The sequence below is a fragment of the Crocodylus porosus genome, unplaced genomic scaffold (assembly GCF_001723895.1).
Source record: "Crocodylus porosus isolate Cpor-Errol unplaced genomic scaffold, CroPor_comp1, whole genome shotgun sequence".
NCBI classification, from domain to species: Eukaryota; Metazoa; Chordata; order Crocodylia; family Crocodylidae; genus Crocodylus; species Crocodylus porosus.
In genome coordinates, this window is record NW_017728943.1 from 112746643 (window position 1) to 112772066 (window position 25424).

General features: G+C 43.8%; 1 protein-coding gene across 1 annotated transcript in view; it reads left to right on the plus strand.

The window, feature by feature from the left end:
• The window catches only part of TAGAP (T-cell activation RhoGTPase activating protein), a 99227-nt gene that overhangs the window by 28340 nt on the left and 45463 nt on the right, over positions 1 to 25424 (plus strand). The window contains exon 3 of the mRNA XM_019550015.1: positions 17679 to 17849. Within this exon, the coding sequence (XP_019405560.1) occupies positions 17679 to 17849 (171 nt within the window). The remainder of the gene's footprint in view (positions 1 to 17678; positions 17850 to 25424) is intronic.

Below are 25424 nucleotides of genomic sequence, written 5' to 3' on the forward strand. Positions count from 1 at the left end.
TGGGTAAATTCAAGAGGAGGTTGGATGATCACCTGTCTGGGGTCTTGTGAACCCAGCATTCATTCCTGCCTGTGGCAGGGGGTCAGGCTAGATCTGTTCAGGTCCCTCCTGACCCTAGCTACTATGAAACTATGAAACTATGAACTTAGCAGCTGGACTTCAGCAAGGCCTTTAATGCTGTTTCCCATGAGATTAAGTTGGAAGGTACTGGCCTAGACCAGTCTACAGTGAGGTGAGTTGGCAACCAGCTCAGAGACTGATCCCAGAGAGTGGGATCCCTCAATGGGATGGCCTCATCCTGGAGGGCCATCTCCTGTGGTGTTCCCCAGGGCTCAGTGCTTGGGCCTTTCCTCAATAACATTTTTATTAATGACTTGGATGAAGGAGTGGAAAGGGCTGTGGGAAAATGCAGGCACATCCATGGACAGAGTAAGGAACCAGGATGACCTTGAAAGACTAGTCGTATGGGCTAAATGCAATCAGATGAGGGTCAACAGGGACAAGTGCCAGGTCCTTCATCTGGGTAGGAAGAACCCTCACCATAACTATGTGATGGGTGGTGGCCAACTGCCTGACACCACATCTGAAAGGGACCGGGGGGTCACAATCAACCAGCAGATGAATATGAGCCAACAATGCGATCAAGTTGCCAGCAGGTCAAATAGAACCCTGGTGTGCATCACACAATGTGTTGCAAATAGATCCAGAGAGGTGCTCCTTCCCTTCTGTTTGGCATTGGTGAGGCCACAGCTGGAGCACTGTGTCCAGTTTTGGGCACCAGACTTCAAGAAGGATGTGGATAAGCTCAAAAGGGCACAGAGAAGGGCCACCCATATGATTAGGGGCCTGGAGGATAGGCCCTACGAGGAGAGACTCTGGGACCTAGGTTTGTTCAGTCTGAGTAAGAGAAGACTGAGAGGTGATTTCATAGCTACCTACAAGTATGTCATGGGTGAATACCAAGATCTAGCACAGCAACTCTTCAGAAAGGCACCAATGGGGGGACAAGGACCAATGGGCGCAAGCTAGTTGAGGGAAAATTTAGGCTAGACATAAGGAAAAACTTCTTTTCCGAAAGGGTTCTCTAGAATCTGGAACACATACGCAGCAGAGGTGGTGCAGTCACCATTTCTGGAGGTGTTCAAGAGGAGGCTAGACAACCACCTTGTTGAGCTCATTTGATCCCATTCACCTCCTGCCCATGGCAGAGGACCAGATTTGAAGATCTTACAGGTCCCTTCCAGTCCTTCTACTGTATGATTCTGTGAAATAAAACAAATATTTTGGGAATATTTATTGAAGGAAAAAAGTATTTTATTTTGCAAACTGCAAAATTGGGAGCAGCTTTTATTTTTATTTTTTTGAAAAATCCTCATTTTGCAACCACCTCTATTAATAACCTGTTCCTATGATGATCTGTACATTCCCTGGCATGGCATCAGATACCTGTCTCTCTGGGATTTCATGAACTTGATCCAGCACTCTCAGAAGTGCTAGCTACAAACATGGATTTCAGCTATAGACCTATGAAGTGGCATGAGCAGAAAAGTATCAGTATGTTCAGTGGCAGATAATCTTCCCACGAGTAGCTAAAGCACCGCTTCACAAAGGGGATGGAATTGCCTTTTTGGAGCTGGTTTGTTATGGGCAGTGCTTATAGGATGAAATGAAAACACCTTCATCCTTGTCACTTTTATGTAATTTTAGTGTTTATTATAAGTGAAAAACTGAAAGATGCAAACAGCCCCACTTTATCAGCAAAGTACAAAATAGGCAACTGTAAAACATGTTTTCTCATTCCTGTTTGGAGGAACAACTTCTGGGGGTGACGAAAGTATCTTAAGTCTCTGCACATATTTAGTTCCTAACCTCTTGGCTCAGCTAAATGATAAATGACACCTGTTGGCCTAATTATAGTGTCAGCCATTTTAATGATGCAGGTACCTATCACCTGGGACCTCAACTGAGCCATCTGGTGGTTTTCAGGAAAACCACTGAAAAGTCATTAGAGAGCATTACAGTAAGTCTCGATGTGGCTGAATTTGGAAGAGAGGAAAGGTTCCAAACCAGTTTCCCTAAAATGCACACTGGTGCACACATATAGGCATACACACCCAAATTGTTTTCCTTGGTCCAGCCATGGAAATTGCCTACAGCAACTAAAGAATATTTTTCTATTGTAAAGGAGGCTTCTTTTCTGCAAATTCAACAAAGTAGAGATGATTTTTCACTGTAGGCGGGTCTCTAGTCACTGGACTGAGGGATCCTTTCACTGAGCAAACCTGCTATACTGTCTGACTTCCCCTGCTGTCTGACAACACGTGTACATCAGTAGTAACTATAGGTAGCACAGATGAGCTACACACCATAACTAAATACACCCCAGGCTGTATCCCAGGTGATTAGCCAAGAAACTATCCATTAAACCACTGGATTCTTTATGATTTAAAACCTACTGAAAGGTTAGAGACAACACTTAAATAAATAGAACAAGTCTTTTGAAAGACTTCTCTGATAAATTGAGACACACAAAATAATGTGTTACATGGAATATAGTGTAAAATAAAACTTTCTGCTAAATGAACAGAGTTGTTCTGTTTCTATATTCAGTTTACAAGTTGCATACCAAGAGGCAACTTTATTATTGAAGACTTATTTTATCACAGCGCCTGCAGACTGTAAACAGGACTATGCCATCTTGTGCTAATAATTATTCAAATGTTTGTATGTAATGTCATTGTCACTTCCTCACATACCTTACAGTACAGGGTTAAACACTGAGCTAAATAGTCAGCTGGTGTAAATTGACAGCATTCCAGTGAAGTCAAGGGGGATATGCTAAATTACACCAGTTGAGGCTCTGGTACAACAGATTTAACAACATAAGCCTTGCAGGTAAGAAGCATGGTCCAGTGATTATACTGTTGAACTGGGACTCAGATGATGTGGATTCTGTCCCATTCAACTGCAGATTTTTTGTGCAATCTTGAATAAGCCACATATAGCTCTTCCATATGGTGAAAAGCAGCACCATGTAGCTCTGACTGAACAAGGGCTGGAGCCAGAAGCAATATGGCCACATCATGTGATCCTCCCCTGGGGTTAATCTGACTGTGTGCAGCATCATGCTAACACAGCTACCCTGCTTCCATTGCAGGAGCTAGTGTGCACAGAGTCAGCATGGTATCACCTGGACCTATACATGCATACTCTCGATTACCCTCTACCTTGATTCTCACTCTGTAAAATACAGCTGGCACTTCCTTCCATTACTAGGAGCAGTACATAAACCTGGGAGATGCTCAGGTTGTATGTGCTAAGCATGCTTGAATGAGCCTGTGTTTGGTCTTTGAGAACAAGATATGCACTCACCCCACCCCATGCCCGCAACAATTAGTTTAAATCAACACAATGTTGTATTGCTTGAATTTTTATAAAAATTCAATCAATGGCCCTGTTAAGGAAATTGAAGACCTCTTCATTTGTATCCTCATGTAGGTGCTTTAAGCCCAGTTTTTTCTTGGTGTTCCAGATTAGTATTGCTACTCTGAGAAGATGCAGGGGAAATTACTGCATTTGTGCAAAATGAGTGAGTCATTATGACTCTGGGGGAGGGGGTCAGCTGTGGTTGAAGCCCCCCTGATGGAAGGTTGTGGTTACATAAGGTAGGAGGGCTTCATGATGGCAGCAGAGCTGAAGTGGGCAGGCAGAGATGAGTCAATTCTCTGCAAAATAAGATTGCTAAAGGTGCAGTAGGCAAGGTTAGTGGTAATTTCAGACAAAGAAGTTTTATGGGTCAGTGTAAAACTTTATTTTCCTCCCCTCACTGTTCCCGCTACCACATCTACCCTAGGTTCTCCTCTTCCAGGCCAACACTTTCTCTGTTCCTCCATTTCTTGTTCTTTGTGTGGTTAAACTGGTTAGATTTTTTTTTAAACCATCTAATGACTTTGTTGTGATTTCATATGTATTGGCAGGTTTACAAGAAGATAATAGAAAAGTAAATATTAATAATAATAGCAAAGAAGAATGATCCAGGGGTTGGTGTCTAGGACCTGGAGACTTGGGTTGAATTCCTGCTGCTGGCTTCCTGTGTGACCTTGGACTGGTCACTCAGTCTCTTCGAACTTCAGGTTTCCATCCATAAGGTGGAAACCCTAATTCCTCCCTATCTTACAGGGCTTTGGTGGGAGGAAATGCATTAAAAATTGTGAAGTGCTCAGTTACAATGGTGATAGGGGCTACTTAAGGCCCAGAAACAGCAAAAACTTGAAGCAGACACACAGTACAAACCCTTCAGGGTAGGAGCTGTCCCTTCACTATATATTAGCTCACTGGGAAACTGATCCAAAACCAGGCACCAGAGAATCATAGAGAAGTAGGGCTGGGCGGGACCTCTAGAGGATACCTAGTCCAACCCCCTGCCTGAGGCAGGATCATCCCTATCCAGACCATCCCATACAAACCATAATCTAAACTCTGTATAAGACTACCCTTAAGCCTGACACAACATACACCTAACACCCTAACCTGCCATAGGTAAAGCAGGGGAACCACAGCAGCCAATGTCCTGCTTCTATAAAATGGATGCCAAGGCCCACATCCCCCCTCCAACGGGGTGGATGAGATGGGCTGGTGGTGTGTCTATGATGGCCTCGGGGACCCTTCCTAGGGATGGGAATGGGGATCCCTCTCAGGGAGAAGGATGAGGAGGAGAGGCTGGAAAGAACCCTTTGCTACTCCAAAGTCCTTCCCTCGTGATGACTCCTGATCCGTGGCTGTCCCTGGTTGTTCTCTCTGTGTGGTTTTCATATATGTGGTTGTATCTTATCATATGCATACATGCTCATTTGGTCCTTCCTGGGGACAGGGACAGGGGCCCAGACTGATGGAACCAAAACAGTCTCAGTGCCCAGAGCAGGGAAGAGGCAAGGCCAGGGGGCCCAGACAAACAAAGACAGAACAGGCTCATTACCTGGAGCAGGGCAAGGACAGAGCCAGGAGTGTCTGTGAAGAACTGACACAAGGGCCAGCGGGCCCAGGATCCAAGTAAGAGAGACAGGGACTAGAACCCAAAAGTTTGGTCCAGCTAGAGGGCCCAGCAGAAGAAAAGGGGCAGACGTTAAGAAGGTTGAGGCCCTGACAAGGGAGCAATTGCACAGTAACATCTGGGAGGCACAGACATAGTATAAAGGGTGTTTGGATCCATGTAATAGCTCTTAAGGCTACTGGTGCCCTGTAGAGGGCACAGGTGGGCAGGAGGACCCACTTAGGGATAGAACTGAGATCAGTAGGGTCTGGGGGACCTGCTGGCTGCTAGAAGAACTGGGGCTCAGTCTAGGACCCTTGGGCAACCTCCCGTTCAGTCAAGCAAATACAACAGGTTGTGGCAGAGGAGTGAGAAGGGAAGGGGACCCTAGAGCTCAAGCAGGGTGAGGGTTGCATGGTCACCAGTGGGCGTTACTGCTGCCCTGGAACATGAACTTGCTACACTTGGGAAGAAGGTGATAGACGTTCTAACTTGTTGGTAGAGTCCTTGAAACCTCTGTAACAACTACTTTCAGGTCTTTACTTGATAGACTTGATGACCCTCAAGCTTTCTTCCAACCCTGTGGTACTAGGGTAAGCTAAAAGCGGAGGAACAGTGGTCCCCAACCCATGACTTGCCTGCTCCAATGTTGCTCAAAGCTACAAGACATTTAAAAAATGTAAAGCTAAGGTGGGCAGGGAAAACCAAGTACAACTCTACCCACAGCATGTTGCTTGCTCAGTATTGTTGTCTGTGGGCCATTGAAGGTTGAGACCTCCTGCTTCAGAAGCATGATCTCTGTCCTGTGCAACTGTGTTCTTGAAATACGGGTCTCAATTACAGATACGGGCGGGGGGGTGCGTGTGTGTAAAAACAAACCTTACTTGTTACCAACTAATCTATAATCAATTAAACATTTTAATTTGTATTTTAATAAAGTTCCCACAAACAGAATAGAGGTGTCTTATTAGGTTACATGTCAATAGAGAACTATACCTGGACATACTCTTTACCAAAACAAATATATATCAGACCAAATTCATCCCAGCTCTAGCAACAGTTATGGAGTCAACCCAAGGGGAAATTTGGCCTATTTGGTCCAGGTCTGTGCTGTATTCCACTGCTTACACTTTGTAAGACTGTTTTTAGACCATGAGGGTTTTTCATGTTAGAAACAGGAGTGTACGGAGGACCGAAGAGTTTTAAAAGAGGGGCTAGCAGAGCTAGAAGCTTAAATATGAATACCTACTAAAATGAATAGTCTTAGAAGGAACAGCCTCAAATCAAGAGAACCCCGAATCAAAATAAAAAATTAGCAATGCTGCACGTCTTAAAAGAAGGCTCTTTAATACAGTTGTGAGTTCTTACATCCTGTCTGCTATTGGAAAAAAAGGTACAGTAGGCGTGATAAGACTGACCTTCATTACTGGTATTTCCCCTGCACTTCTACCACTGAATATGTAATAACCAAAGGAAACGTGTGTCTGCAAACATACTGCTTACACCTACATGCTGGGGGTGGGAACTTTTGCTATGATAGTGTCAGATAGAATGAAAATATGAAATTGTAAAGGCTCATGGGGAGGAGGCTCTGGACTTTTATGGATGAGTAGGCAGAAGGGAGAGCAATGCTCTTGTGTGTGAGGGGAGCCCAGGTAGTAAGCAATGTTGTTGTGTGGGACTCCTCACCTCTTTGACCCAGATACATAGTTGTCCTCACCATGGTGCCCATGTTAAAGCAGCTGTAATTAAAGAAGCTGTGGCTTAATACGCACTTTTCAAGGACATCCAGGACTAGAGGAACATCCCACACTGCACCTCTGATCTCTTGGCCATATCCCTCTTCTCCCCTACAGTTGCTGCTGCATTGCTTAGTGGTTATTGTTAGGTGAAATTTGCGACAGTACCTAAGTGACTTAGGAACCCAAGGGCCATTTACCCCCTGTGGAATCTGAGCTCCTAAATCACCCAAGCAGTCTTGAAGGCTCCACCCAATATGGTTATCATAACTTACTTATATTAAGAACCAGTTTACATCCACTGTCAGAGACTGCTTTGTGCTTGGTTCACACAGGTATAGAAGCAGGTTGTGAGTACACTATGCTATCGCCAGAGCTCCTTAGTTAAGGTTTTAGACGGGTTTATTCATGCCACCAGAGCAGCACAAACTGATCTTAATGCACTCACAAACCCAGTTCCCTGTGTTTGGCAGTTCTTCCTGCATGTCATGTCTTGGCAAGGATTCTTCCAAGACTTCTTTAGCAAAGGGATCCCATCTTCATTTGGCTTTGTGAAGCACCAGGTACCGTTATACACTTTCATGTCAAACATGTAACAACACCGCACTTCAGTCAAGATGTTGTGTCAGCCCTAAAGTACAACTTTCTCCTTCAGCTAGTTTACATAAATACTTCTCAGGCAAGCCCTACTCACATTATAACACTCAGTGTCAGTGAAGTCAGGTCACACAATAGATGCTGAAGACTTCTAGCGCTCTCATCTTTACAACCCACAGTAGGTCCCCCCTTTAGAGGTGGAAGATTTTTACCACACAGAAAGGTAAGCTTGTTTCCTTTCGTAAGACACATGAGAGCATTGCAAGTTTCCTCTGTGTTCAAAAATAACGCTCTACTTCTTTAGTGACATCCTGCTCTGTGAGTTTTGTAACACACAGCACTGTTTCCTGTACAGTAGAAAATCCCAGCGTAAAGAACCCAAATTGTTTGAAAATATTGATCAGCTGTACCCATTCCAATTATGGCTGGCCCAGTTCTTCTCATGTCCTGTGGAAATACCATTGGTCCGAGCCTTGGAAGAAGAAAGCTCCCAGGAAGCAAATCAATTTGGCAGAATGGGAGAGTGATAGGAGTTTTTCCCACCCGCAAACTTACCAGGAGTTTTTGTACAAGGAATTCATACAGATCTCAAGGGATCCAAGAGGCTCGGCCAACCATGAAGACTGCCAATTCTGTCAGGGCTCTAAGCTCCTTTTAATTCAGGCCCTGCAGTTCTTTGCCTTCTCAGAAAAGGATGGCTTTGTGTAATTGTCAGGTGGCTCTCTTCAGCTACCCAAGCCAAGATATGCTTGCTGCTGACCAGATGGGAGGCAAAAACCACAGCATATTTAAAACAGCATTTTTTGCCTCCCAGGCCTCAAAAGCAAGTGGCAGAGCCAACAGGCTCCTCTGCCAATCAGCTGCAGTGGGGGGCATAGGGGAACTCCAATATTAAAGGAGTCACCATGCCACAAACTGGGCTCATGATTTAAACCAGGCCCTACTTGTGAGGCTGATATAATAGGGGGTAGTCAAATGTTCACTTGCAATGATTGCAGATCACTGGAACACTGTGACCTATTGAAGTTAGCTTATACTAAAGTTAGCACATAAAATAAGCCTCACCTGAAAGGGAGCAACTTTGCAACACCATAATGGCATGTAACCCATACTGAACTGCTTGAACATGCACTTGTTCACATTTTAACTGCGCTTAGTAAGTGTTAAGATAAATATGTGATACCCATCTATAGACTGCATGTAATCATCTGATAATCACTGTATGGTCTGTCTGTTTATAGGTATAAGCAAATGTACATTTTAGCTGCTTTAAAGGGAAGGGGAAGCTGCATGATTCTGTAGTGGTACCAGTAAGCTGGTAAGCTATACCAGTAGGCTAGTAAAGTACTGGAACAGGCTACCCAAAGAGGAGGTGGAATCTCCATGTTTGGAGGTTTTTAAGACCCAGGTAGACAAAGCATTGGCTGGGATGATCTGGTTGGGGCTGGTCCTGTTTTGAGCAGGGGGTTGGACTAGATGACCTCCTAAGGTCCCTTCCAACCCTCATTTTCAATGATTCTAAGCTAAATTGCCCTAATCTTGACCCTGGACAAAGTATGATTAAAGTTGGAGTGGTTTTGCTATGCTTGTATCACTACAGAGTCATGCAGATGTAATAGATGCATTTTAACAGCTGGCATCAGTATCCCGTGCTGTTGGTGCAGTTATATCTGTCTATACCCCGCAGTCTCCATCGTGCTTATCTCCTCTCTAACCTTTCACGCAAACCTGAGCGTGTATTGATTTGCATGTTGAAACTGTCATTCATACCTTCAAGCCGTGAGCCATCCTCTGCACTCCAGAGTGATGTAAATCAGAAGTAAAGCAGAGGTCAGTTGAATTACACAGATGTGAAAATAGTGAAAGCAAAAGGAAACTCAAGTCTGCTTACTACAGGAACAGTGAAATTATCTTATGTTTTCCAGTTTCAAGGATCATGAGAGGGTTCAGGACCTGAGTAAATGGTAAAAGTGATTCTACAGTTCCTGTAGGCTCCCACATACTTTTCCCAATCCTGGAACCTAAGAGAGGTCAATTCAGCCCTCACCCCACTTTAAAGGAGACTCCATTTACACAACATGGTAATAAACGCACCAGGGTCATTCTTTTATCTGGGAAGCATGAGTGGTTACATGTGCTCAAGGGTAGGGAGGGGCTGTTTTAATTAGAGTGGTTCCCTGGCAGCTACTCTAAGTAAAACAGCTCACCATTATGTGTATTAAGCCCCCCATGGCCATTTTAAAACACAGGGAGGTTTATTACACATGAGGATATGGCAACTCATTTGTGTTCTAATTAGAACAAGGAGCGGACTTGATTAATTGAGTCTGCTCATGCATATTCTAACTCAAACACAAACAAGCACATGTATAGGCAGTCCATAAGTCCAATCCAGCACAATCACTACATTAGGCTTGCCCTTCTCCTCACCCCACCCCACCCTGGGTCAGCTTTACACCACCTGTTAACCAGCTACCATGGCTTCATGGGCTACACAGGGCTAGATTTTGTGAAAGGTTTTTTTTAGTATTTCCATTCTTCTGCAAGAATGGGGTCAAAGAAAGTCTTTCCACTCATTTTATTTCTGTGACCTCAACTCTTTGTTTCTACAGCACCATAGATTCCCAAGTGGTCACCTTCCCAAATACTGTCCAAGTCCAAGACTGCATCACTTCTAAAATCAGACAAGAGCAAGAACACTTAGTCTAGGACAGCTAAATGCAATTACAAAAATATGATTTAAAACCTCTTATTGCATGGCACCTAAGCACCCCCGCCCCTTCATCCACATCACCTCCCACAAGTTAACCTTTTGCTTCATTCTAAACCATGTTTGCTCATATGTCAATATCAACAAAAACAGAATAAAAACTTTCCAAAATGAGCTTTCCCCTTTAGAACACAGCTGTTGTTCAGATTGCTGGATAAGTGACTTCTTGGGAGGAAACACTGTAGTATATGTGTAATTGTATATGTCTGCAGTCTCCAAATCGGTAAAGTTATGAATGGCAGGCAATGATTTAAGTTGTGATGTTTTTAACAAAACATACTTGATCAGTGTATGATCCTGGAACTTGGTTGGTAGAGGAAGAGGCATGTAAAAACTGGGGAAACTATAAAAGAGCAATTAGTTGGAAAAAGAAAGTTCCAAAGCTTCACGTCGACAAGCTTCATGTGCACATTGCCAAGTGCATGTACGTAGGTGAAATTTTCAAGCGTGCATTGCATTTGTTCTAACTCTGCTATCATGTCTTCTTATCAAGTCCTTATACCACACCTTGCCACCTTCTTGCACATGATACATCTTGCTCATTATGCCCAGACAGATCATTTGGAGACCACTCACAGACCATTTACATCCCTGAAGTCAGCATCTTAGGAAGTGTTCCTTATCGTGTAGTTTATAGCCACAAACTGAGAAGAGACGTTGGTAAAATTGCCAATGAAAAATCTTCTTCATTGTATCTCTCAATTGGCCAATGCCAAAAGATTATCGTTTGTGACATATCTTCCAAGTCTAATTTGTACCATGTGGCAGATGCTTGGCACACAGATAACAGTCATTTTCCAGTCTTGAATACATCTACTCCTGTATCCAATCAGGTGATGGTGCAAGTGGTTCTAGAGCTGTAAGAAAATGTTGCTATGACTTCACTCAGCTAAATGTGGAAATTTTGCTGTACTGGAAATGTCTTCAGGCTATGTTTTACCCTGCATATTGAACACTACTTGCAACCTCTGCATATATTAGAAGGACCAATATTGGCAAGGAAATAGAAGAGCTATTGGCATTGGTGGGTTTAAGGCTTCCAGTGACTTAGCAGCTAGAGCAGGAGCAGGCAAAATATAGGCTGGATCCGGCCCACCAGTGGACTTGATCCAGCCACTTGGGAAACTGCTCAGCTCCCCCCACTTCCAGTGCCTCCTCCTTCTGTCCCTGCTGCAGTCCTCCAGGCAGCGGGAAATGAGAGGAAGCAGTGGCAATCAGGGTGGGAGGGGGAGGGGAGCAGTGAGCCACACCAACACCCCAACCACACACCTCAGCATACCCCCACCACACCCCACCGTACCCACAACCTCCCCACACATCCATACACCCCAACTACACACCCCACCATACCCACACCTCCCAATACACACACACCCACCATACATCCCCCCACATACACCCTCCCAACCCCCTCACACAATATATAAGAGTAAGACTTTATTTAGAACTATTATGCAATCACCTTTATATATGCTACTCAATTACACATAAATCATGACAAAAATATTTTTGAAATGAAATTAAAATCTGTTATAGTAGCTGTTTTATTTTTAGTATCTGAGTTGTTTTTAGTATCTGTGAAAGTTTTTGTGTGTGCAGTCCTGGACTAGATTTGTTTGACTCCATTCTTCAGGAGGTTCAATGCCCCTGAAGCCCCCACTGATTGGTTGAGGGTTATGGGGCAGGTTGTTAGAGGGATCACCACCCCTCCATACCTGATGGAGTTCTGCCTGTGTCTGAGGCAGAACTCCTCGGCTTCAGGGGCAGGCCATGCACCATGAGAACAGGCCCCATGGAGGGGTGGTGTTTCCCAGTCAAGGGGTGGACCTTCTGATGTCAAGAACTATGTGATGGGGGCGAGGGACTCTGGGACTGACATGGCAGTGAGCAGGGCAAAGTTTGGTGTTGGATAGGTGGGTCTCCTTATGTCATGGACCATGTGACAGGGTGGAACTACCATTTCCAAGACTGCACCCCCCATCCCAAAAGGAGTACTTCTGGGGCAAGGGGAGGGACACCTGGTGGCAAAGGCCAGGCGTTGGGGAATAAGGGGAAGAGAGATAGACAGACACTTCCAGTCCCAAGATGGTGGCCAGGGGGCAGGGCGCATGTCAAGGAGTGGGGCTTAGCAAGGTGGTGTTCCCTTGCAGCCTTTGACAGCTTGCGAAAACTCATTAAGCAGCCCTCCAGCCAAAATAAGTGCCCACCCCTGAGCTAAAGTATAGTGCTGGGTCCAGCTTCTTTGTAATGGGGATCTTTCCCCAGCTTAGTGAACATACTAACCAGAAAAACAGAAAAACACCCATGTGGTAATCATTATGTGAATGGGTTTACAACCTACCTTGGCCCAGTCAGCTTGCTCAGGCTGTTGTTAAATTTTGCTTTGGTCATTTAATATGGTTTTGAAAGGAGAAGGTATAATCAAGACCACTAAAGTATATGGGATTCATACAGTGAATCCATGCAGTTTTGTCCCACACTAGTTGAAGCTGAGTTTATACATAGCATTTCAGTTTCTAATATGAAATGTACTCATTTGTGTCTTTTCTGGGGTTGCACATAGATCATTATGTGCAAAAGTACTCAGCACACAGGCAAAGTATTTCTTCAGAGAGTGCCAAGGAGAAACATATGAGGGTTATTCACTGGTGACTTCAGCTGCTACAATAGGGTTGGACTATTGTAGCCATGACAGTTCAGGAAATGTATGAGAGGCAAGGATTTTTTGGGTGATATTTTCAATTGGACTAACAGTAAAGTTAAAAAAGCTAATAGACAAGCTTTCAGGCAAAAAGTACCCTTCCTTGGGTCCTAAACATTTGGTCCAATACAGGGTATCACTCAGTGCAGCTATACAAAGAATAATAAAAATGGCAGCCTGCTGGAGACCTGAGCATATCCCTTGAGCCTTATCCATTACACTAAGTTTCCTCGCTTTAACAGTGGCTCTTGAGAGCAAGGACACAAGCCTGACCTTGCTTGTGTGAGCTCAGGGACCATGCAGAAAAGTTGTGGTTGTTCATAACACCACTCCCCTGGAACAGAAATAACTGTCATGATCATCTCTGGCATATCTTCAAAAGAAGTCAGCTGGTCTGGTCCGACTTAGATTTCACAAAAGGTCTTGGTGTAGCTGTAAGACTACCAGGAACATCAGAAATCCTGGCAGAACTGGATCATCACCAATCTGACCTGATTAATAATATATAAAATCCACAGAGGACTAATGAGCACCACAGCACCTCAGCCAGTCCAACTGCCCACCCACTGTAGCTCAGCAGGAAAAGCACACATGCTGCTCTCAAGTGATCAAAACCTCAGTTAATGCCACAAGAGAATAAATTAATGACATACTTTCAAGAGAAAAACTGGATGCTGATATTAAAGTCATGAAAGAGGGGAAGAGGCAGGTTTAGATGGCATTTGAATTCGAATCATAGAAAGGGTTGGAAAGATGCTCAGCTAGTCCAACCCCCTGCTCAAAGCAGGATCATCCCCAACTAGATCATCCCAGCCAAGGCTTTGTCTAGCCAGGTTTTTAAAACATCCAAGGATGGAGCTTCCACCACCTCTCTAGGTAATCTGTTCCAGTGATTTAATACCCTCCTATAGTGAGAAAATTCTTCCTAATATCTAACCAAAGTTTCCCTTGCTCAGATGTGAGACCGTTGCTCCTCATTCTGTCACCTGCTGCCACTGAGAACAGTCTTCCTCCATCCTCTTTCAAACCTTCATTCAGGTACTGAAGGCTGCTATTACGTCCCCTCAGTCTCCTCTTCTCTAGACTAAATAAACCCAGTTCCCACAGTCTTTCCTCATAAGTAATGTCTCCCAGCCCCCTCACCATTTTTGTTGCCTTCTGCTAGACTCTCTCCAATTTGTTCACATCTTTTCTGTAGTGGGGGGCCCCAAACTGAACACAGTACTCCAGATGTGGCTTCACCAGTGCTGAATAGAGGGGAAAAATCACTTCCCTTGACCTACTGGCAATACACCTACCAATGTAGCCCAGTATGCCATTAGCCTTCTTGGCAACAAGAGCACACTGTTGGCTCATATTCAGCTTATTGTCCACTGTAACTCCCAGGTCTTTTCTGCAGAGCTGCTGCCCAGCCAGTCAGCCCCCAGCCTGTACTGGGACATGGGATTGCTTCTGTCCTAAGTGCAGCGCTTTGCACTTATCCTTGTTGAACCTCATGAGATTTCTTTTGGTCCAATCCTCCTATTTGTCTAGGTCACTCTGAATACTAGCCCTACTCTCCAGAGTCTCTACTACTGCCCCCAGCTTGTTGTCATCTGCAAACTTGCTGAGGGTGCACTCTATGCCATCTTCCAGGTCACTGATAAAGGCATTGAACAAAACCAGCCCCAAGACTGATCCCTGGGGCACTTCACTTGATACCGGCAGCTAGCTATACATCAAGCCGTTGATTACTACTCTCTGAGCCCGATGCTCCAACCAGTTTTCTATCTACCTTATGGTCCTTTCATCCAGCCCATATTTCCTTAGCTTGTCTGCAAGAATGTTGTAAGAAACTGTATCAAAACCCTTGCTAAAATCAAGTTGCACTACATCCACTGCTCTCTGTGCATCCACAAAGCCAGTTATCTCATGATAGAAGGCAATCAGGTTTGTCAGGCATGACTTGCCCCTGGTGAATCTGTGCTGATGGTTCCTAATCACCTTTTTCTTCTCCAAGTGTTTAAAAATGGATTCCTTGAGGATCTGCTCCATGATTTTTTCCAGGGAAATTCTTAAATATAGGAATTATGTTTGCTCTTTTCCAACCATCTGGGAGCTCTCCTGATTGCCATGAGTTTTCAATGATGGCAAAAGACTCTGTAATCATATCAGCCAACTCCTGCAGCACCCAGGGGTGCATCCCATCCAGCCCTGGGGACTTCTACATGTCCAACTTTTCTAAATAGCCCCTAACCTGTTCTTTCACCACTGAGGGCTTCCTACCTCCTCCCGAAACTGTGCTGCCTGGTGCTGTAGTCTGGCAGCTGACCTTGCCTGAGAAGACTGAGGCAAGAAAGGCATTGATCACTTCAGCCTTTTCTGCACCCCACAAGGTTGCCTCCCCCATTCAGTAAGGGACCCACACTTTGGCTGATTCTCCTCTTCCTAGCAACCTACTTGTAGAAACCCTTCATTGTTACCTGTCACACACCTAGCTGCAACTCCAGTTGAGCTTTGGCCTTCCTGACTTCATCCCTGCATGCCCGTGGAACATGATAAATAACTATGACCTGGGAATACTGCAATGGGTTTCTGACACATTGCTCTGCTGAAACTACCAGTGGTCTGCCAACAGGTAGATGTAATGGCCATTTTGAAATTTGGCCAAGAACTACAAGTTCCAAACACTTCAGACCTATTTTGTTTCTGTGCTGTATATTCAAGTGAGTGGAGTGTTTAGTGCTGAACAGCTTTATATTAGTGAGCAGGAAATGGCTCATCAGTCCTAGACAGAAGTTAGTGCCTGGGGAAGTGTGACAGAAGTACCTCTACTAGAGTCTTTCTATTGGTGACTCCACCCTCCTGTTATGGGCCAACTGCCTGCTTACTCGTCTGCCATGCCTTGATCTTAATTGATTAATTAATAGATGTAATTAGTGGGAGGCTGCCCATTTTATTTGCCCCGGTGCCAGGGGGCGCTATCTGCGGTTCCTTTTCCTCCCCGACACCGCAGCCCAAGCCTCGCAGATGGTACTGATGTGGTTTTGACCTGGACCTTACTGTAGTTTGGCCCTCTTCTTGACTTTCCTGGGCTTCCACTGCCCTGTCTCGTTCCATGCCTTCCTTGCGCTCTGGGGCTTCTTGCCGCCCCCTCGAGCTCTGGGGCTTCTCACCGCCCCCTCGCGCTCTGGGGCTGGGGCCAGTGCACCCCAAAATGCTGCACCCTCTCTGGCACTGGGGTCCCCACGCTACCATGGAACCCCTATAAGGCCTCCTCCAACCCCTAATAGCCTCACCCAGTCCTCCAGTTTTATAAAACTACAAACAGAAAACTCAAGCCCCTGGGCTATAACATAAAATCTAAGCCATCTGGCTAACGATCATTCAAATCCCTTCCAGGGAATTCTCCACCCCGTATCCACGAACAGAAGCTGCTTGTGCCATCAGGCTTCTCTACTCTGCTTTCTCTGTCAGAGCTCCTTCTCCCTTGGCTGCTAGCAGAGAACTGGCCTTCTGGCCTCACTCCTGGGTTTGATATGTGCCAGGCCCTGCCCCTTCCTGTCAGCTGACTCCCCAGTGGTTGCCCTAGCAACCCATACCTGTGCCTATGCTCTGAGGTGTCCTGCTACAGGGAGCAAGCATAAGCAGTGGGGGGAAATACTATTTAGAGGGGCTGAGCCCCACCTGACCCCCACCCCCCTCCCACAGGGCTGTTGCCAGGCCAGAGCGCGCTGATGCTATATGTAGTAGCAGAGGAACAGCTGCACACCGAGCAGCACTGGGCGCTGTGGAACAGCAGTGCCATGGTACTGCTGCTGTCGCTAGTTGCTGCAAAAAGTTTGGGGGGACTAAGCCCCATTAGGCCTGGCCTTCTGCTGCCTATGGGGACAGGATTGAGATAGCAGAGTACAGACCAGTTTGAAAATTTCACCCATAGTTGCTACCCTTCAAAGAAAACCATGGACAGAAGCAACTTACATACAGCACTGGGTTGGCAGCACTGATTTAATATTTTCTGGGGCAATATTTCAGCTGCAAGCTCCATCTGGTGTGTAGGCTGGCAGTAGACTCAGCTCTGTAGCTGTGACTACTCGGTTTCTACAAGGAAAATGTGTTTCTTGAGGCTGCCTTTCAGAACCAAGGTGTGGATTGTATACCTTGTGCTGTATGTGAGAAAATATGGTAGCTAGTTTAAAGCTGGCTCAGGGGCCTCTACACTGCTCTGCATTGTAGTCATACCTTTAGTGTGTCACAATCTTAAGTTCCAAGATCGTAAAGATATTCTTGTCGTTAAATGTAGACACAAGTTAAGTCAGTTCAGTGTGGTAAAATAGTAAAGATAAGCATTTAGATTTCAGGAAGCGGGAATAGTCTGGCATCTATACTTGCAGGTGTTAAAACACATTAACACTGTGTGTGGACTAACTTGAGACTAAAGTTAGTCCCAGGTCAGTCCACACACAGTATTATTGTGCAGTAAGACGTCTACACATGTATTACTGTGGAGTAATTAGTCAGGCGTAAATTTGATAACTGCATGATGCAGGTATCAAATTTATGCTCAAGTTGGTGTAATTCACCATATTTACCGTGCAGTACAGGCATACACATGTAGATGCATGCCTGCACTGTGCAGTAAATGCACATGTGTAGATGCGCTCAGTGAGAAATAAATTCCCACATTGCCCCCTCTAGCCCTGGTGTGTAATCATTACTCTGTGCCCAAACTAGACCTCGATTATTAATCCAGACTATGACCCCCCTTGTCCAGGTAAGTGAGCAGGGGGACCAATATTCTCATCTGGTCCTATCATATTTAGATAGGAGAAGGTTAATGCTTTATTCCTCTTTGTTTTCCAGGGACAGCCAGGTTTGCGTAGTACCCATCGAGCAATGTCCTTTTGTGCTGGGCCTAACAAGTGAAGATTCAGAGCTGATTCTGAATGAGTGTGTACAGCTGACACAAAGCCTGAAGACAACAGAGAAACACCTATTCCTCTTCAGTGATTCACTTATTATTGCCAAGTTCAAGTAAGCATATAAAATCAAATTTCTCTCCCCTCATCTGCAGCACTCACCTGAGATGAAACACCACTGGATAAGTTCTAACATCCTTACTTCAGCTTCTATCAGTCAAGTGCCCACTACGGTCACTGCTACATTTTCCTAAATAGGGAAGGACGGTCTGCTTCTATGTCACTCATACGGACCAGGACATTATTTCAGTGACCTCCCTGGACCTTCTCACAGAGCATAGGACTGATCTATGGGGGTCAGGTTGTGAGAATTAAGCATTGGGAAAGGGCTTCATTATGTAGTCTTGGACCGTACTAGACTAACTGCGGCATAACTCCACTAAATTGCCTCAAAGGTTTTACCAAACTGATACCAGATTAACTTAGAGTAAAGACCAATATAGTGCAGTCCAAAGCAATGCTGCTGGTTTTAAAGACTACAGCAGTTATGATGACACATCTTTCAGATACTTTGTGGAAAGTTAGGATTTTGGGGGCAATCATTTGGAAATAAGAAGAATATAGCATGCCTACACTACATTTATCACCCCTAGGGAGAAAAGCTATTTCAGATGGAGTTAATGTGAGCAAATAAAAAACAGGAGCCTGAAAAACAAAGTCAAATTTCTATAATGCAAAATGAAGCAAAGTTCCCCACAGTTTAGGAGGGGGGAAATTAAGCCAAAGTCACAGCATCTGTTTCTTATTGAGCAATGTAATCCATAAAAATACCATGAAACCTTTTTTGTGCAAAGTCCTAGTGACCAAAAGAAGTCATCCAGAATGAGGCCATGTCCCTGTCCACCCCTGCATATCAAATACACTGGAAGCCACCCTGTTTCTCAGAAATGTTATTTATCCAAATGATGCTTTATTTCTATGTCCTCCATCTTATACTGCACAGTGTGTGCACACACAGAAGGTAGTAAGGGCTCAGGTGCTTGGATTCACAAAGGAGGCAAGAATTGCATGAGTCCACTGCTGCTATGACATCTAGTTTCCTGAGAAGAGACAGGAAAAGGGAAGAGATGAGAGAAAGTGCGTTGGGAATCAGAGCAATGGCAAGTCTTCTCTGATGGTTAGGGCTAGTTTACATATCTACAGGGCAGGAACAAGAACCCCAAGCCAGAAAGCAGAGTCAAGCATAACCCTAAGAGTTAGAAGCAGGGCAGTCAGAGCCAGGAGTTGAGAGCCAGTGACCGAAACCAGGAGCCAGAAGCCAGGGTCAGTAATGAAGAGTTGAAGACTGAGCAGAAACAGGAACCAGGGTGGGAGCAGGGAGAGGAGGCCAAAAGGCAGTCAGAGACCAAGTGCAGCTTGACTTGTGAAGCACTCACTGAACATTTGACATATTTCTTGGATAGAGAAAAGTAGTTAGCCATGTTAGTCTGAAGCTAGGCAGAAGGGAAGGGTATGACACCTTGTAGAACAACTCAATGATTCTCGACCTTTTTAGACCCAGGGCACCCCCCAGTAGACTCCTCAGAAAATGCCAGTTTTTAGTTGTCACTCTTTTTTTACTCCAGAAAAATACTAAAGAAATTCTTCTGTTGCAAAGAACTCAGAAAGCACACAACAGGTCGGAATATTTTCTAACATTATAGATTCCTGTCTGAAAATCTGGGTTTTTCTTGTGAATCATGCTTGCACAACTCACAGTGCTAACATTCAGTGATACCCCCCAAGCACCCTGAAACAATATCAAAGCACCCTGGTTGAAAATCACTGGACCTTGTTCAGAGAAGTATACACTTTCATAGGCTACTGCCGACTTCATCAGATCTTATACCAAAGTAGGTGGTAGCCTATAAAAGAACATAAGAACTGCCTTTTATTGGGGCAGATTATAAGGTCCATCCTGCAGTGTCCTGTGTCACACATTGGCAGCGAGCAGAAGCTGAAAAGGAGAGTGAACTGGGTTTGACCAGGGTTTTTTCCACTGTTCGTCTTTTACCTGCACCCTCCAGCATTTAAAGTCTAAGCAGTTGTGATTCAGAGGCTGCATCCCTAACTCCCACATTCAATAGCTACTGATGTATCTTTCCTCCACGAATTTGCCCAACCCCTTTTTGAATCTTACTAAACTGTCCACTTCCACAATATCTTGTGGTAACAATTTCCACATTTCAATTTCATGCTGTGTGAAAAAGAACTTCCTTTTGTTAGCATTAAACTTACTACCTTTCATTTTGTGATACCCTAGTTCTTGTATTGTGAGACAGAGTACATAATAAATCTCTATTTACTCATTTTTGACCATATAGTATTTTGTAAACCCTCATTGTTTCTCCCCTCAAGCATCTCTTTTCTAAAGTCTTTCATCTCTCTTCATATGGAAACCCCTCCATACCATTATTCATCCTTGTTGCCCTTCTCTATATCCTTTTTCAGGTGCGGGGAACAGAACTGGACACAGTGTTCAAGGTGCAGATGCATCATAGATTTATAAAGGGGCATAATGATACTTTCCATTTTGTGTACAATTTCATTCTTAATAATCCCTAATATTTTTTGCTTTTCTGATGGCTGCTGAGCAGTAAGCTGATGCTTTTAGTGAACTGCCCACAATGATTCCAAGATGTCTTTCCTGTGTGGTAAAACCTAATGTAGAGCCCATCACAGTATAGGTATAGGTCGGGTTATTTTTGTCCAGGTGCAAGACTTTACACTTACCTACACTGAAGCGAATGCTTCTCTATCAGGTGCCACACTGCCCTGCATACTTCTTACCAGAGTGGCCAAGAGGGCAGTCTCACCACCACAACAGTCAACACTGGGCACATTTACATGTGCATTAATGAGTTTCTCCTAATGTAAAGTACTAAATAAATGTGCATTAGGCTGCCCTAATGTGCAGTATTGAAAGTGCATATTTTTTAAGTGACACTTAATGTGCTGTAGCCTATTTTACTGTGCATTGTGTAATTGCATGTTTACTTACATGACACTTTAACAAACAGTAAAATAGGCTACTGCACATTAAAGCGCATGTGTAGACATGCCCACTGTGTTTGAAATGCTAAGAATGCTGGAAGCCCAGGTCTGTAGTGCAAGGGCCACTCCCCAGATATACTCATGCCCTCATTTCTAAAGCTGATGCACAGACAGCAGGAGCAGGTAGGTGGGATTTATAGCCTTGGCTTAGCTCTCTGCCACCATGCTGTAGACATGCCCTAAAAGTACTGAAGTTAAAACTTAAAGCTCAGCTGCCTGCAGCCAAGAGTGCAGTCTGGACCCGATCAGGAGTCAGGTAGTTCCAGGTAGGCCGTATGTGCCTACACAAGATGCTACAAGTGCAGTAGACTAATTCTACCACGGATTAGCACAGCAGGCAAAAACTCTGCTAATGCACAGTAGAATCCATCTACTGCACGTTAGCACCACCTAAAACGTGCACTAATGCTACTGTGCAGTAGTGCCATTAACAACACATTAGGTTTAGTACCTGTAGTAACAGGTACTAACTTAATGTGCCATAATGCGTAGATGCATTTGCTGAGGATAAAAAATTGCACCAAAATACTCCCATCACTTCCAGCCAGAAGAGTTGGTCTCAGACAAAGAGATGCAGCTGTCACAGCCTGACAATAATAGGCACTTTGATCACAATTCTTGACTCATTTGGCTAAGTAGAGACACAATGCTTCCTGGAGTTCCTGTGAAGGTATAACCATACCATGAGGTCTGTTCCTGACGAGCACAAAGCTCCCTTTAATTAAACTAAAAAATACTGAATACTAGCCATTGTTGTATTTTAAATGTGTCTATTACCTACTGTCCTGATATAAGGGGCATAGCTAGCCGAAGTGAACACGAGCTCTCAGTGCAATGCTGTGACAAAAAGGACTGGTGTGTTCCCTTCCATAAGTGTAGAAGACAGGAGGTGATTTTACTGGAATACTGTCTTCTGGCACATGCCTGCTAAAAAGCTAAATTAGAGAGAACAGAAAAGAGCCACAAAAAATTATTTAAGGCATGGAAAGTTTCATGACTTGCCACAAGAAATGAAAATAGCTTAATCTGTCTAGTTTATCAAAAGAATATCAAGAATTGACTTGATGATGGCATATGAGTAGGATCTTGGGGAGAAAACACAGGGCACTAAACTGCTCTTTAATCTGGTGGAAACCAATGGCTAAACATTAAAGTGAGGTGAATTCAAACCATAAATAAGACACATTTTCAGAAGTGAGGGTAATTAAGTACTGAAACAAACTGCCACAGAAGATGGTGGATTCTTTGGCTCTTGGTGTCTTCAAACCAAATTTGCCTTTCAGGAGGAAAGGTTTTAGCCAGAAAATACAGGATCTACAGTAGCCCAGCACAAGTTATTGCGCTCAGTACCAGAATAATTGGATACAGTTCTTTGGCCTGCGTAAGCAAGCCAGACTAGATGATCTAATATTCCCTCACTGACTTTTACATGTGAATGCATGATTCTAAGTTGTTCTACATTTCTCTAAAACAAAATTATAAGGGATACCTGTTTTCTGTTTGGCATCCATGGGTGTTGCAGCCCTGATTCAGACAGACTCCCACTGACTTCACTGCACTGCCACTTGAGTAACTTTTCAGGGCCAGGCCCAAAATTTATACTCTGATGTCACTCTAGCACACAGTCTGCATGAATCAAAAGCAAGATAAAGTAAATAAGTTTCTGAAAGTGATTAAACATATCCAGGGTGTATCTACAAGTGCCATTAAGGCACTGTGATAAACTCCAGGGCAATTTGCACCAGAGTTTATCACGGTGTCTTAATGGCATGTGCAGTTGCTCAAATTGACGCCGTCTTGGGTGCACATGCAAGCACTGCGCCCAGGACTGTAGCAGTTGGAGCCAGGGCAGAGCAGCCCCCAGCTAGCAGAGGACACGGGGGCCCTCTCCAAGCTCCAGGTACTGGTGTCAGGCAGCAGAGGTGCTGTCTGGGGCACAAGGGAGCTAAAGTGCAGGGCTGGGCATCAGGCAACTCCCTCATCTTTGCACCCTCTTGCCCCAGCCAGTCTCAGTCACCATCTACAAAAGCACTAAGGAATTGTGCCACAAAATAGTGCTGTCCCCAACAGTACTATCTTAGGGTGCAGTTAATTAATCTAATCAGAGTCATAGGAAGGATCAAATGCTACTCCTTTTCCTCCAAGCACAGAAGAATATTTGACTGCTATGAATTAAACTTTATACCTGAAAACAAAGAAGGTTTAGTCCTGAAAGAATCTGTGCTAAACTCTCCCATAAATCCAATGACAAGTAATCTCCTCTGGGCTGACGGGAATAAACTTAACATAGCAAGAGAGAAAGGTTTGTGTTAATTGTGTTCGGTGAATACAGAGTAAAATTAATTTCTTTAGTTCTTATATATTGGTTATTCCAATAATTTTGCTAAAAATAAACTGTAAAAACCCCTACCTTTATTTTTGAAAGAAAACAAGAAACTCCCAGTCAGTTATAAACAAAAAAGGGGGAAATCCTACATTTAACCAATTGTAGTCTTGCTTCCAGCTAGTGTTTGTGGGGATTTCTCAGAGTTCAGTGCAGTGAGTAGAAAGTCAAGCTGAAAGTGAAATTTGTTAAGCTATTTGGAGCCCTTGGTGAATGAACCACAGGTGTGAATGCTAATGCACTGCCTCCTTTTCTGCTGAAACAAATCAGGTGAATCTCACAGCAATACTAGATTAGATTAAATCTGAGGAAAAACTTGTACGATTCTATGCTTTACTGTTACCTACTCAAAGGATACACTTTAAAAAATGCTTAGGGTCCTTGGTAGAGATATTTAAATGTTTTCAACAATATTTTTTTTAATTTTGACAAATTGAGTTTCCAATAAATAGAAATTGTTGTGGACAAAAGTGGTTAGTTAAGGGTGGGGAAAGCAGTTTTCAGTTCCTGAAAATTGAAAACTTTCAATGAAAATGTTTTGCATTCATTTACCTTTTTTGAAACATAAATCTTTTTTTCCCAGAAAGCTTCAGACTGTAGTTTGTTTTGAAAGGTGAATTAAACAGATTTTTTTCCTCAGCATCTTCATACTTTTGATTCTAAGCAGATAAATTTGATGTAATTACCACCGGGCTGCCTCACACTACGTGGAAGCATGACAACATTTTTTTAAATTGAAGAAAGTGCCATAGTCCTGAAAGATGCCCAGTGTTAGGTTATAAAAATATTTCCCCTGGGGAAAGGTAAAAAAAATTGGATTTAACCTAAGCTATTAATACCCTTCCCTCTACTCTGTATTCTTCTTGTCTGTTTACATTGTAATCTCTTTGAGCAAGGACTATTTCTTACCCATAATCTGTACAAGGCCAAAAATAATGGGGCCCTGATTGTGCTTGGTCCTTAGATACACCTATAATAGACATGGTCATGAATACTAATCATGATAACAACATAATTCAGGATAAGTTTTTTAGATGAAACCTCAGTTGTAAAACTCAGCCTTGCAGTTGACTGAGCATTGACATGGCAATTTTCCAGGTAGGCATAAATAAAGCTGTTCACAGAACACAGGAAATCTTTAATTTGGGGTGCTATTAATTGGATATTTGGATATGAGTCACTGGCTTTCAAATTAGTGATCTGATATGTTTTCGAGTTCCTATACAAAAGACAACTGTTTCACAAGAATGAGTCAAAAAATATGTACAATCACCTTGAAGAAAAGTAGTTTAAATTCCCATATGAATCAGTCCTTGAATATCAATGTTCTAATCTCAACCTTTTATCTTCATCTAGATGTCCCGCTGGAAGTCTGCGTTTAAGCCAATACAATGGAGTCTCTAATTACTATACCATTCTCTATCTTAAGCTAGATCCCTTCATGCTGTTATAGAAGCAAATGTGTGAGAAATCTATCAATCCTTCCCTATTTTACATGGGACTTTGAAACTTAATTACTCAAGATGATGCTGATGCAGGTGTCCCGTGGACAGCTCTGGTCTGAAAGAGTCCCTCTACAACCACCCTGAAGGAGTCCTCTATGACCACTATTAAACATGTATTTTATCTGCCTGAGATAAAGTGGTATCAAGAAGGGATTCTCATACGGGTCAGAGTGGTAAGGACAATGGGGCTCCTTTCCTTCATCCATAAAGTGGAGCCTAGTCTGTTTCCCAAATCTTCTGGGCATATTTCACATAAATTCCCTACCATATCCAGGACCCAAAGCAACGATGGTGCCCTCAGCTTCTGTTCTCATTCTGTGGGACACCATCAATTTTCAGACTTTTGTCATTTTGTACTAGAGCCCCTAAACCTTATAAGGTATTGTTCTAGGAGTGCTTTGTGGATGGAAGGGCTACAGTAGATGTTCTTGTGAATCTTAAGGTCTCTTACATGGTTGTCTGTGAGCATAAGAGATTTACTGGATGACCCAGATGGCCATTTCTGGCCATATGTTTGCAATGCTGAGAGCTTCTTTGGAGTCATTGCTCTGCAAATTGCATAGTCTATATTTCCTCCTTCCCCTCACAAAACATTGGAACGCTAAAATTAGGCAGAGCTGAGCCCATTCAGGGAAGATGCCTGTAGGGCCTTTTAGGGCATACCATCACACTGACATTAAGTAAAGTTTTACAGAGCATTTACTGTCCC